This window comes from Pholis gunnellus (assembly GCF_910591455.1).
Source record: "Pholis gunnellus genome assembly, chromosome: 10".
NCBI classification, from domain to species: domain Eukaryota; kingdom Metazoa; phylum Chordata; class Actinopteri; order Perciformes; family Pholidae; genus Pholis; species Pholis gunnellus.
Window position 1 is genome coordinate 3900429 of NC_136537.1, and position 15122 is coordinate 3915550.

General features: G+C 43.7%; 1 protein-coding gene across 2 annotated transcripts in view; it reads right to left on the bottom strand.

The window, feature by feature from the left end:
- Positions 1-402: 402 nt before the first annotated feature.
- The window catches only part of LOC306702220 (mitogen-activated protein kinase kinase kinase kinase 4), a 51977-nt gene continuing 37257 nt past the window's right edge, over positions 403-15122 (bottom strand). For both annotated transcript variants that reach the window (XM_079167779.1, XM_079167778.1), the window contains exons 21-33: positions 13649-13737; positions 13269-13363; positions 12508-12592; positions 12211-12381; positions 11786-11888; positions 11423-11578; positions 11060-11203; positions 10807-10941; positions 10548-10648; positions 9221-9370; positions 2314-2473; positions 2029-2168; positions 403-1914 (exon numbers count right to left, since the gene is read on the bottom strand). In XM_079167779.1, the coding sequence (XP_079023905.1) occupies positions 1831-1914; positions 2029-2168; positions 2314-2473; positions 9221-9370; positions 10548-10648; positions 10807-10941; positions 11060-11203; positions 11423-11578; positions 11786-11888; positions 12211-12381; positions 12508-12592; positions 13269-13363; positions 13649-13737 (1613 nt within the window). In that variant the 3' untranslated portion in view covers positions 403-1830. The remainder of the gene's footprint in view (positions 1915-2028; positions 2169-2313; positions 2474-9220; positions 9371-10547; positions 10649-10806; positions 10942-11059; positions 11204-11422; positions 11579-11785; positions 11889-12210; positions 12382-12507; positions 12593-13268; positions 13364-13648; positions 13738-15122) is intronic.

Sequence of the window (15122 nt, forward strand, 5' to 3'; positions counted from 1 at the left end):
TGTACAATGTGGCCAGTGTGCAAAGAGCCAGACAGAATTCATAAGATACATGACCTGATCTTCAAGTTCCCCGTCAACAGCTCATGTTCATGTTCACAACCTCTATTGTTGTTTTCATAGGTCATGAAAACAACACGTTAGGACCTCTGTTCTGGGATGGATGGAGTTTCACATTCATAAGCCTGATCATAATTCTGTACACATACAAATTATTTAGAAAACAGTGCATCTTACAAGAATATAGACATCCAAAGCTGTACAAAATAGATGCAGAGAATAATTCTAAGCCTGTTAGGGTGGAGCTGAGTTGTATCTCTACTTGTGTCCTTATGATGGAATGATACAAAATAAAATGACATGGTCCAGATGTGTGGAGGAGAGAATTATCAAACTGTTTTAAGATTATGTTACAAAAACACAAATCATTTTAATGCAAAGTGTGCAATGCAGCAAGTATCCCAAGATATCATTTAGGCTCAACTGCCAACTGACTTCAGGCTCGACACAGAGAAAAATGGACTTCAGGTGATGACGAGGGATGACATCATGAATAGCCTAAAGTTATTGAACGCTGTCTAAACGACAGTGATTCAATTCTTCGAGACATTTTGCCTTATTATAAGGCTCACGTGGATGGTATAGTGACAGTTAAACATAACTTCAGTCAAGAAAAAAGGGAAGTCTTCTCTCAATAATATAACATTTGATAGTGCATCTCATAACACTGTCTAATACTAGGAGATGGAAATCAACAGAATAGGGATTCAATACAGTAACTGACTCATCTGTTTGGGTCCTTGATGTCGGCTTGCAGCAGTGAAGAAGAGAACACTACTGAAGGCCTTCGGGAATAACACTGCTGAGGTATTGCAGACACGGGTGGTTCATGGATATGGAAATTGATTAAAGAATCATTAGGAAAGAAATGGCAAGCAGTTATGACTATGTGTGGAATGACATTGACTAGTTGTCCTACTTGGTCCACATTTAGGTCCCGACCCAGATGATGTCCATGGAGTGAATGAAGGACTTCACTCTATTTGAACACAGTTTGCTGACATGAAGACACACCAGACGTACAGCTGGACAGCTCTGGTCTGTACTGGGAGAACAAGACTTCATCAGATGATTCAGTTGATCCAGTAAGACACCACAGCCAGGCCTTGTTAAAGCTAATGTGAGTGAAGAACTGACATGTGATTTCCTTTAGAGAGAAAAACAAAAGAGGGTTAACTGAACTGGGAGAGATGTGAGCAGAACTGTGGACTCCAGTGCTCACAGATGAGAGTAGGAGGGACGGGATCTTGAGTCCAGATGTTCACTGGAGTTCATTAGAAGTCACCGCGCAATCAACTCAATCGGTTTTTGCTTCCAGGTCGATGTGGATGAAAACGGGACACGATGGGAGTCTTTACTTCTGTCATGCTGGTGCTGGTTCTGGTTCTGCATCCTGAACCCTGCTGGGAAAGACTCCTGGGGTAACTATGGAGATCAGGCATGAGAACATTCCTCTGTGTGCTCTTCACATTACGGATGGCGACACTGCTAGTTGTACCTATTGGCGCTTGCGTGGATGGCTGAGGCGGCAGTGAACTTCAGGGTCCAGGTTTTGGTGTCGCTGCAGTATTCAAGGATAAAGAGATGGATTCAAGCTGGAGTTGTGATCAACTCATCTGTGCATCCAGGAATATTTTGTTGATCTTTGTTTGGGGTCCAGTATCCACGGAAATGAGCATCAGATGGCGCAAATATAAAAAGGCATCGCCAGGAAAACCCCAGAATGATGAAGCCAGACACCACCGGTTGATGCCAGAGTAACAGGTCCAGTCGTTACCAATTGAACAGCGAGTTCTGTCCCAGAGTCATGAAGTAAATCTGACTGCTGCCTCCTGACTGCACGGAGGCAAAGAAGACCTGCAACCGGAGAGAGACGCAGGTTTAGGAATTATGTTACGCATTTGTTATTAATACAGCTGTGCATTTAAGCAGATATTTAAAAGGCAAATCTTAAAAGACTTGAACTCCTACCTTGTCATTCCTTTCACACAGAAACTTGAGTTTCTGGGCCTTTTTGTGCATGAAAACTCCCTCCAGGTTCCCTGTGTTGGCCGACCTCAGCTCTATGGCCTTTTCTCCCCAACCCATCACCTGGTTAGACTGAAGGTAGGCTGGAGACACACACACACACAGAAAATCACTACCATCGTGTTTTTAGCCCACCGTGTCCACAGAATCTGGGTCAGGGTAGGTTCTCAGTGCTCGGGAGAGCTGCTGATCTAGAATCAGTAAGTCACAGCGATGAGTGACACTTACCGACCGACGCAGGCATCTCCCCCCACTGCAGCACCGTGTCCTTGGTGATGCGGCCATAGGTGTCGATGTAGACGCCCTCATCCTCATAGCAAACCAGCACCTCTGTTCCAGCGCTGTTTGGCAGAATGATGATGGCCTGGGGGCGAATGGAACCCTGGATCTACAAAACAAATGCACACAATCAGCACTATTTTAACCCCCCCCCCCCCCCCCAAAAAAAACAAAAGTAATAAAGAAATTAATCAAATGAATGCAAACAATTAAGTGTGTTGCAATGTTAGGACACTTCTTCGAACATAAAGCATCTCTCTACTATTCATAATACACAAACTTGCATGCAGCAGCATTCTGCCAACTGTCATCACAAGTGAGTTGTCATCACAAGTCTATTTTGTTACTTAGATGTTATCTGACAAGCAGAAGCAAAGAGGGTTCAATTTTTAGGTCATAATCATTACAGCCTTCTAAAGCTAAGAAACAATAATACAGAAAATAATCAAAATAACAGCAAGTGTAGAGATACTATCTGGAATATCAGAAAAATTATTGTTATTAATGACACTGGTGGCTGTTCAGTGAATTGCAGGATCCTGTTGCTCACACTCGCACTCCATCGGCCCAAACAGTGACGCGGTGTTACATTGAAATAAAACATCATATTTTTGGCAATTTAGTTCATCAGCTAACATTACGAAGCAGCCAACTCAAGATCCATGCTGCATAGCTAAGTTACAGCTAGCTGGCTAACCTTAGCTTAGGTAACATTTAGCTAGTTAGTTGACCCTGCCTTCCATCGCTCTTGGCTAGTAGAAGTTATTAGTTATATACTTTTGCTTTGTACCGTTACATCATTTATTGATGGCTGAAGTCAACACCATTTGTCATAAAACATAAATTAGTTTAATGTAATATGTTAGCTGTTGAAGTGACTTGGCAAGCTAGCCATTGAAAAACATATCTGCTTAGCAAGCTAAGGTTAGCCAGCTAGCTGTAACTTAGCTGCACACACACACACACACACACACACACCTACACACACACACACACACACACACACACACACACACACACACACACACTAGCGGAGCTGAAGAGCCACAAGACAGAGTCGGAGAACGTTTTTAAGTTACGTTATAGTCCGTTCACACATTGGCAATACAAAGCGATTCATACATTTACATTTTTCATACCTTTAAGTAAAGAAACACAAAAAGGTTCAGAGAGGGACAGATTGGATTTTCCTGAAATGCCATGACACACACTTTTCTGAGTAGAAAGAAAGAGAGTGATATGTGGTTCTTCTGAACAAAGATGAGATTTAATAAGAACTAAAATGAAGTTTATCACTGAAGCCCAAAGGTCACTTGTATATACATGTCAATGATATCCTGCAGGAGGTGACTAAAACTCTCTTACTGCTAGTTTATTATTAGGAATACAGTATAATAGTTCAACAAGTCTTTTGCATTAAAACATGGCAACACTCATCTGAGATTTCATTCAGCAACCACTAGCAAACATGTCTCAAACCAGCTCACAAACATGTCTCTAACCAGTTCACAAACATGTCTCTAACCAGCTCACTAACATCTCTCTAACCAACTCACAAACATGTCTCTAACCAACTCACAAACATGTCTCTAACCAACTCACAAACATGTCTCTAACCAACTCACTAACATGTCTCTAACCAACTCACTAACATGTCTCTAACCAACTCACTAACATGTCTCTAACCAACTCACAAACATGTCTCTAACCAGTTCACAAACATGTCTCTAACCAGCTCACTAACATCTCTCTAACCAGTTCACTAACATGTCTCTAACCAACTCACAAACATGTCTCTAACCAACTCACAAACATGTCTCTAACCAACTCACTAACATGTCTCTAACCAACTCACAAACATGTCTCCAACCAGCTCACAAACATGTCTCTAACCAGCTCACTAACATCTCTCTAACCAGTTCACAAACATGTCTCTCACCAGTTCACAAACATGTCTCTAACCAAGTCACTAACATGTCTCTAACCAGTTCACAAACATGTCTCTAACCAACTCACTAACATGTCTCTAACCAGTTCACAAACATGTCTCTCACCAGTTCACAAACATGTCTCTAACCAAGTCACTAACATGTCTCTAACCAGTTCACAAACATGTCTCTAACCAACTCACTAACATGTCTCTAACCAGCTCACTAACATGTCTCTAACCAGCTCACAAACATGTCTCTAACCAGCTCACTAACATGTCTCTAACCAGTTCACTAACATGTCTCTTACCAGTTCACAAACATGTCTCTAACCAGCTCACTAACATGTATCTAACCAGCTCACAAACATGTCTCTAACCAGTTCACTAACATGTCTCTAACCAGTTCACTAACATGTCTCTTACCAGTTCACAAACATGTCTCTAACCAGCTCACTAACATGTCTCTAACCAGTTCACTAACATGTCTCTAACCAGCTCACTAACATGTCTCTAACCAGTTCACTAACATGTCTCTTACCAGTTCACAAACATGTCTCTTACCAGTTCACAAACATGTCTCTAACCAGTTCACTAACATGTCTCTTACCAGTTCACTAACATGTCTCTTACCAGTTCACAAACATGTCTCTAACCAGCTCACAAACATGTCTCTAACCAGTTCACTAACATGTCTCCAACCAGCTCACTAACATGTCTCTAACCAGCTCACAAACATGTCTCTAACCAGTTCACTAACATGTCTCTAACCAGCTCACAAACATGTCTCTAACCAGTTCACTAACATGTCTCTAACCAGCTCACTAACATGTCTCTAACCAGTTCACAAACATGTCTCTAACCAACTCACAAACATGTCTCTAACCAGTTCACTAACATGTCTCTTACCAGTTCACAAACATGTCTCTAACCAGTTCACTAACATGTCTCTTACCAGTTCACTAACATGTCTCTAACCAGCTCACAAACATGTCTCTAACCAGCTCACTAACATGTCTCTAACCAGTTCACTAACATGTCTCTAACCAGTTCACAAACATGTCTCTAACCAGCTCACAAACATGTCTCTAACCAGCTCACTAACATGTCTCTAACCAGTTCACTAACATGTCTCCAACCAGTTCACAAACATGTCTCTAACCAGTTCACTAACATGTCTCTAACCAGTTCACTAACATGTCTCTAACCAGTTCACTAACATGTCTCTAACCAGTTCACTAACATGTCTCTAACCAGTTCACTAACATGTCTCTAACCAGTTCACTAACATGTCTCTAACCAGTTCACTAACATGTCTCTAACCAGTTCACAAACATGTCTCTAACCAGTTCACAAACATGTCTCTAACCAGCTCACAAACATGTCTCTAACCAGTTCACTAACATGTCTCCAACCAGCTCACAAACATGTCTCCAACCAGTTCACAAACATGTCTCTAACCAGTTCACTAACATGTCTCTAACCAGTTCACTAACATGTCTCCAACCAGTTCACTAACATGTCTCTAACCAGTTCACTAACATGTCTCTAACCAGTTCACTAACATGTCTCTAACCAGTTCACAAACATGTCTCTAACCAGCTCACAAACATGTCTCTAACCAGTTCACAAACATGTCTCCAACCAGTTCACAAACATGTCTCTAACCAGTTCACTAACATGTCTCCAACCAGCTCACTAACATCTCTCTAACCAGTTTACTAACATGTCTCTAACCAGTTCACTAACATGTCTCCAACCAGCTCACAAACAGAATGAAGTTGGGCAGTGTTTGGTTCTGTTCCATATAGTGGATGAATAGAGTTGAAGTGAGCGTGTTTCATACTGTACCAGAGTGTGAGCCACCACAATCCTGAGCATCAGAACAGGCATCCACAGACGCAGCGCGATCTTAATCCTTTGCCTTGGAACCAGCATTGTTACATTGCTCGCAGGCGACCGGGGAAGATGTGTGTGTGTGTGTGTGTGTGTGTGTGTTTCCTCAAGTGGGCGAGTGTTGCGTTGTGATTTTGAGTAGGTGAATTGCTTTTAGCAGCGATTAGGAAGTAGAAATCAGAGTTGTGAGTGAATACTGTTGATGTAGTAGGTGTGTGTGCGTGTGGAAAGATGCGCGCATAAGAAGAGAAAGTGTGTGTGTGTGTGTGTCAGAGTACGGATATACAGCTACGAAGAAGGTGTGAAGTGTCCTCAAGAGTGCTCACATAAAGTGAACTACAGTATGAGGATGTCTGGGTGTAAGTGAGTGGGTTTAAAAGCACTCGGAGTGTATGTGTGTGTGTGTGTGTGTGTGTGTGTGTGTGTGTGTGTGTGTAAGAAAGAGAGTTGAAAGCTTGGATGTATATGTAAGAGAGAAATGGAAAAAGGGAGGCTGAAGAGCTGAAATGATATCACAAACAGCAGCAGTGTAAGGCACCGGTGTAGAAGGGAGCAGTATGCACACTGGCTTAATATACCAGAGAAGAGGTGAGAGGAAAAAAACAAAAAAGAAACAGGTCAGTTCATGATGGCGAGAGAAGGAGGACAAGAGCGATGTATTTTTGTCTTTTCATATGTAAGTCTCTCTCTCCCTCACCATGCTCCAACTCCCTGTGCGAATAGAAAGTAGCACACATCAAGAGTGTCTGGGGCACTGTGTGTGTGTGTGTGTGTGTGTGTGTGTGTGTGTGTGTGTGTGTGTGTGTGTGGATGAGCAAGAGAAAGGTGTTGAGAACATGAATGAGCTTTGTGTCAGTCACACAAAGTCATCAGGTTGACCTCTGTGTCTTGAACTATGGCTCAGATGCAAAATTGCTTCATCGCCACGTTTTCATAAAATGAAAGTTGAGGCAAATCTTTAAATGACCCATTAAACCATAGAAACCAGAGGAACCCTGCACAGCAGTATGTGGTACAGCACATGAACTGACAAAACAAATAACCTTACTGTTCATACTGTATGAGAAATCAGGCTCAAGAAAAGGGTTTTCAAAATATGAGTTTAAATACTTCTAGTTCTTTAAAAAAACAGATTTAATCAGATGTGTCAGAATGTGACTCACCAGAGGCTACAGCTACATTTACCTGCCCACAAACAGATGAATAAAGACCTGCTCCATCTCTAATTGTACAGGCAGTGGGCGATTTGTTCAGGTTTAAAGACAGATTCATTTTGCACAAACATCTTTTTGGAGGTGGAGATGGAAAACGCTTCACAGACTCCCATAAGTCATTGTAACTCAAGGAAGTTTAAATCTAAGAACATTTCACACATACTACCAACAGGAAATGCTTGTCATGTTTAGAACTTGCTTATTATTTGTGAGTAATGGAGAGACTAGAAAAGGAGAAGACGTATTGAAGAGAGGAGAGAGAGAGAGACAGAGAGGAGAGAGAAAGAGAGAGAAGATCAAAATGAGGAGAAAAACGAGCACTCGCCGACAGAGTGGGAGGAAAAGAGGAGGAGACTGAACGAGAGAAGTGTTTGACAGCTATAGGATGAGTGGGAGGAGGAGAGGAGAGAGGGAAACAGGAGAGCAATGACTGACATCTAGAGACTGCGAGTGGGAGGAAGAGGGGGAGGAAAAGTGCATCCTGGGAGAGTGAGTGGAGTGAGGTGATACGGTTGAATAGAGAGATCCCGGCCGATGATGGAAAGACAAAGTAACAGTGAGGTATAACAGAGAGAATACCATCTATATCATGTACAACCTCAGAGATCTCAATACTCTGTGATCTATAAATATCTCATGTCACAGTATCCACTATTTATTGTCTATGTGGGCTTTCCTACGGCGGCCCAGAGAGGCAAGTGAGAAAAAAGAAAATCCCGTGATCCATTTAATTATGTTATTATGGTGTTAAAGATTAAAAAACTACAGCGTTAACCAAGATAATCTTTATTTATTCCTTATTCTTTTCCTCTGTGTAATGAGCGCGGGGCTTGAGGAAAGTTCGACAGCTTGTCTTATCGTCCCAACCAATCGTTTTAATGCACGGGCGTATCGTGGCTCAAGCCTGATTGGCCACAACAGGGTTCTCCGTGTGACAAGACGTAACATTTGTATACTCTGACACAACCTGCCACAAGAGAAATACACTTTCTCCAGCAGCTGTATATCTATAAGAGGCTCTCTCCATCTCTTTTCCTTTGTGTGTGTGTGTGTGTGTGTGCAAAGTGGGTGTTACGGGTGAGAGAATAATACAGATGGCCTACAGTGAGCCGGCCTGTATGTTGTGGAGACACAACCACTGTTACCAACGTCACTGTAAGGAGTACACTGCAGGGATGACATATTTTAGAATAATACTGGTTCCCTCAAATAAAAGCCAGCGGGAGTCTTCCGCTTATGGAATATTGCAGTAAAAAAAGATCTGCTGAAAGTACACACGTTTTGTTCAGCGAGATAATCCCCACCAATGAACACCACTTTTTAGATTTTTAAAGCGCGAGTGCAGTCGTCTCTAACAAACGTGAGAGAGAATATACACAGCGAGGCTGTAAAGGCAGACCAGTCTGCTTGATGACTTGTAGATTCATTTAGCCACTAGTTAGCAACCGCCTTCTTAAGACACGTAAAAGCTTCAAAATGTTTTTATATTGCAGAACAAAACTATAAATCTGTTTCCGCTTGTGTTAACCACAGACCTTATTTCAGGCATCTAACCGAAAACCCATTCACACAACCCACTGACTTCAAGACGAGGTCACATTTAAGAGTTTGAGGACTCTCTCCTGCACTACAGTGTGACCCCATGCCCTCTTTGAAGATTCCAAAACCCCAAAAATGTTTTTTACGACACCCCTAGTAGACTTCAACTGTACGTTTCTCTGTTTGAGAGTGAAACATAAAGTCACATAAAAAGCTTTTATACATACATATACAAATAACCCTGAACACGTGTTCTTCAGACAGACAAGCAGACTCTCACATGTGTGGGCAGGTAGAGGTCGTACGGCGTTCCAGAGTCCACATCGATGGCGTGGAAGCCAGACAAGGAGCCGTAGATGACCTTTAACCTCTGACCTTCCTCCACCGTCAGGTCAACAGACAGTGGTTTTTGAGGCAGGGACCTGAAGGACTGGGGTAGACATGTATACACACACACACACACACACACACACACACACACACACCAAAACAAGTTAGTAATGGTGGTCTGAGCACTTCGAGTAAACATTGCAATCATCACTTTTAATTCTGAAAATAAAGTGTAAGACCAGTAATCTAACTGGAACGGCTGCATTAATAATGAATCAACAAGCGACTTTGACCATTTGAAGAGCAGTTGCATCACATCCTAAGGCGGTGGAGCTAATACTTCCACAGGGTGGTGTATTCTGGGCCTCTTCTGAGGGGAGAGGGTTAAACTACGGGGAAGAACTAACCAGCTCAGGCCACCAAGGACAAACAGAAATGGGACACAGCTCTGCTGAGTGCATGTGTGTGTGTGTGTGTGTGTGTGTGTGTGTGTGTGTGTGTGTGTGTGTGTGTGTGTGTGCCTCTCACAGCCAGGATGTGTCAGGTCTGTGTATGTGCATGTGTCTGGCTGTGGTAGTGACCCTATTACATGTTTTTATCAATGTTTTGTCCTAGATGTGCAAAGATGTGGCAAGGACAGAAAAGACAATGGAGGACAGTATTGCTAACTTGTTGGTGGCGGTTTAACCCTTTAATAAGGACACTAGCTGAGCAGGTTGGGGTTCGCATGTAACTCCGTATGCTCGATTAGGATCTGTCCTCGAGGGACTGAATTCTCTGTCAATCCATCTAGTATTTCAGATATTTCACTGGTGACCAAAGTGTTGGACAGGACAGACCAACAGGTCCACATCTCCATCCCTTCTAAGCCCTGCAGCTAATGTGACTCACACCGTGGTAGTCACAGTATACGCTGTCTTTCCTAACTCTATTCTGTCACACGGGCTACATTTACATGCACAAGATATTCAGCTTTCTGTCCATATTCTGAAAAAGACAATATTTCTACGAAGCTGTTTACACAGCTGATGAAAATGAATAAGTCTTTCTCCTTCTGACCAGACATGTGGGCTTTTCCTTTGAGCGTGCGTCTCTGCAAACAGTTTACAACCATGTGTGCAAAACCCCATTGAGACGCATATTCTGAATGCACTCTACACATGCTCCTCAAACCTGAATTTAATCAGCATATCCCACATGTCTTCGTCGGAAAATGCTATATTCTGAATAAGGCCGAATTCTGAATATCGGCACAAAAATATTTAAATGTTACCGACCTTGAAAGCCATGAACTTGTGGTAGGGTTTGGGGGCCCAGGCGTACACCTCCACAGCATTCTTCAACGCTATCACCAGGAACTTTATCTTGTCGTAGCGCACTGAAGAAACCAGAAGGAAAAAGAAGAAGTCGTTACCTGATCGCTCTCACTCTGTACGTGTGCCTCTCATAGACGCCTAATTAAACAATACATGTGGTTCATGTGTTTTCTAGTTTGCAGCTGTACCATTGAGTGTGCCCTTGGCAGCGTGTACTTACCCACTTTGTAGTGTGCACAGCCCTCCAGGTCACCTACCGAGGTCCAGCCCTGTCTCTTCTCCACCTCTGGGTCGTTGTGGAGGATTTTATTCCTTAACCAGGACAGGTAGTACAGACGGAGCTTGTTCTTTTTACCTGCAGACACAGAGGGAGAGATAAGTGCTTCTAGAGCTACAGCGTTCATATGAAGGGCAGTATATGACCGCTGAGTACTGCGTGCATGCATTCGTTGTGTGTCAGCGTTTTGAAGTACCTGATATAGTGATCAGTACGTTGAGTCCTTCCAGCACGTCCATCTGCTGAAACCTGCGTCTGCTGATGAGGGAGTAGACTTTCCCCTGACCGCTTCGATCCAGCAGCCACAGGCCGTTCTCTGTCCCCACCAGCAGATTCACACCTGCAGGACACAGTGGACACCAAGCTTAAAGCCCACCGCCAACCTGCAGTGTATGCATCCAACTACTGTAAAACAGCAGTAAATCTGTACAATGCAATACATGGTATCAGGTAAAGGACTTTGTCCAGAAAACAATACAGTTTGTCTGCTTGGAAGAATAAATGAAAAGGCATAATACGACATGCCTTCCAAAAAAACAAGCAGAATAGAACTACAAACCCCACAGTCCAGCACAGAGAACCTCGGTGTTGAACTTCTTCTTGTACTTGCGGATCTCCGGAGTGTCGCTCTGCGGTCGGATGTTGGTTGGGTTCACGTTCACCACAGAGCCCTTCCTGTGGTTTTCCCTCTTGACTTGCTCACCTTTAATGCCCACTGTGTGGAGACAAAACCACAACGTCAACAACGCACAGCGTAGCTTACGTGACTCTCTCTCATGTAAACTACTTTATATTTAAAAAAAAAAGGATGTATTCATTGCATACAAGAGTGCCTTTATTTCCTCACAGATGAATATGTTCCTATGTGTGAGTATGTGTAAACTGTGTGTGTGTGTGTGTGTGTGTGTGTAAATGTACTTGCCAGGGCTCTGAGGTGGCGATGACATGGGGATCAGTCTTGGATCGATGAACGACAGGAAGGAGGAAGAGGAGGAGGTGCTTTTACCGGTGGGACTGCTGACGGCCTGATGATGTGCATCAAGAAAGAAAGAAAAACTCTTTATCCCACACCTTCCTTTTTATTGTTTGGCTTTGGCTCCATACCCAATATCACAAAATGGCAACATCACCATGAACTCTTTATCTTTATTTCATTCTACTCTCTAAACATCATTACTAGTCCCTCTTGGTTCTAAATGTGGTACATGTGCACCTCAACTGTGCCACCACCTCCCTCTGCTGGACAAATGCAACTAAAGCAACGAGTCACATATTCCTCGAGAGGACAATGCTTTTTATACAGCCTACTGTTATCAAAATAATATGTCATGGTAATATCAAACTCACATGCAGCTCCTGGTGTGTGGGGGATCGAGGGGCTGTGGGCAACTGCGAGTAGCTGAGCTCGTGTGTTCGCTGCTGCTGGCCCAGTGCATTGTGGGTAGGACTGTTGGAGGAAGACGTTTTCTGCAGGAGGTCCGGCAGCAGGTAGGTGTCCTCTGAACCTATCCGAGAGATCTGTAGGACACCGTTAGGGACAGAGTATGAAGAGAGGGGGTCTGTTGTCATCTCCCTCTAACAGTATGGATGTTGCACCCTCTAGCGAGTAACGTGTGTGTATGTGTGTGTGTGTGTGCAGGGCACCTGGTTGAGATTGTGGTGAGGTTGCAGCACGATGCCATCGGGTATTCCCCTGAAGTATCTCCCCTTTCCATTGGACAGGCCAGACCTTGATACATACGGACAGGCAGAGATTATAGACCAGAGCCTGACTGCAGGTACTGCATTAATTAGTTGGAGATCAATGCGTCCTCAAGATCGATGGCAACGGAAACCAGGCTGATCAACTTCCTGGGATCATGACTGTAATCTTATTGTACCCTCGCCATGAGCAGACATGAATGCATCGTATCACAGTAAAAACACAATCAGCTGTGATGGAACGTTTGCAGGAATGTCAAATGTAAACAGATGTCAGATTTGGCTTGATTCTCAAGGTTAAGATGGTCCAATAAATCCTGAATTAAGAGAGGGGACTGTAAGGTCGGCATTTGAACGTGGGCAGTTTCTCAAGCTTGTGTTTTGGGTGTAGCTTAGCATTGGTAGCCCTGGTTCTCAGTGGCAGAATTCTCAGTAAGCATAGCGCCCTTTTACTCAAATTATTTCACTGATTTATCAGATTGGTTTCACAACTTGTACAAAGCATCTTGCAACAGGCCTTGTTTCAAAACTGTGAAACTAAGAATGACGCAGTTCATTGTCACAACCGTTAGTCCCTTCCAATGTGGTTTTGAGTTCTTTGGATTAATAGGAAAGAGGGTTAAATACACGGTGTATTTAAAATCAGGAACATTTTGAACAATGTCTTAAGCACAATGCCATTATTATACTGACGAAGATCTCACCTGTTGCTCTCTTCGTCGTCACTGCTGCCGAGCTCGTCGCTGGATGAAGAGTATTCTGTGGCCTTGTTAAGCCGACCCAGAGCAGAGCGTACGCCCTGCATGACGGAGGAGAGGAGCCAGATGAGTGAGCGAGGTCAGGTGAGTCAGAAACCTCTGTTTCACGTGGCACGGATGAAGAGAATGACACTAAAGTACTTCGAAGAGGAACTTAATCTGAGGTCATTTCACGTTTTACGTAAAAGGGGAATTTTGTGTGTTTTGTGACGAAAACAATATGAACGTAGCTCAGCTGATTTTCTGATTGCGTTACATGTAGTGTGGGGCAGAACGGCACAGTTTGGTCGTAGCCGTGAACATTTTCAGAAGAATGAATGATTTACTTGTGTATGTCCACTGGTCGCGTTGTCTTGCGTCCTCCGGTGCTGCTGTCGACAGTGCTGCAGAAGAGGACTCTCTAGCTTGAAGTAGCCTACGACACACATTAGTTACATCACATTAGCAGCAGCTCAGCAGGGCTGGTGTTACGCAAAGCACTGAACCCCTACAAGACTAACATTAGTGGTGAGGTTTAATTACCACGGACAAATGAGGCCGCTGTCAGAAACACGGCTGGCTTAGCGGCCCTCTACATGGAACCACTACACGGGATGACTGTGTATCATGGGGCTGAGAAGAAAGGGTGCATTGGCTTTATAGAGCTTTTTCACCATGCAGTCAAGTTGTGGACCGGAAAACTAAAACAAGAAGCGACCGATTTGCGACCACTCTGTCAATTCCTACAAGCCCTTTTCAATCACATGCAGCCGTTTGCCCAAACGTTACACAAAAACATTGATTAGAGCAGCTTCGGTGTATTAAAAGGTGGTGGTCACAGTCACGGATGTGTTGGGAACACGTTGCCAAAAAATGGCAGCAGAATGCCGCCGCTACACAGGCTTCAAAACTCTTTTGAGAAGAAAAATGATGGCCACTGTCCATCCAGTTTCTGTAAAATAATTATATGGAGCAACAACACTTCCCTTGTTACATGAATCAAAGGGGTTCATGGGAAATGCAGTCCATATTTGAGAAAAACACTAGCACCACCAGTACTACTCGTAAAAGACGGATGCTACCGGCTGTTTTCATGGTAATAAAGAAAGGTATCATAATCAATCTGTATTGAGATACCTTCAGTGCCACAAGTACCCTTTACACAACAGTATGGTTCAAAGAGGAAAGCAGCTTTTTTCACAGTCACATCAGGAGCAGATAAAAAGCTGTTTACTGTACGAGTCTCTCGGAGAATCTGTGATCTGCGGCTCCGAAACAAAGAAAGGCCGAGGCCCGCAGCCAAACTGAGTGGGAGGCATCAAAAGCTGTTTCCTCCCAACTCCACACAGAGGGGGAATTCGAAAATACTACCTCTCACAGCCACAACAAGAGCATCCTAGCTGCCATATGCACGGAGAGCACAGAGATGACGAGCTGTGCGTTTCTCTCTAGACACAGGTAGAGAGCTTTGAACTCACAGCGCTGTGTTGTGTGCTCTGGTTGCTTTACAGTACTGTCTGTGGTGGGCTTGGTGTGGCAGCCTGTCTGTGAGGACCATGTTTTGTGTGTGAACCGGCTTGGCATGTGTGTGTCTGGGCTGTGTGGGAGTACACACACACACACACACACACACACACACACACACACACACACACACACACACACACACACACACACACACACACACACACACACACACACACACACACGAGAACCTCCCACATACACAGAATTAGTTCACACGAGGGTCACATCTGTGCGAAAACAAGAGCTGAACTGAAACTGTGGCCGACCACACGACTACAACGTCGTCATTATTAC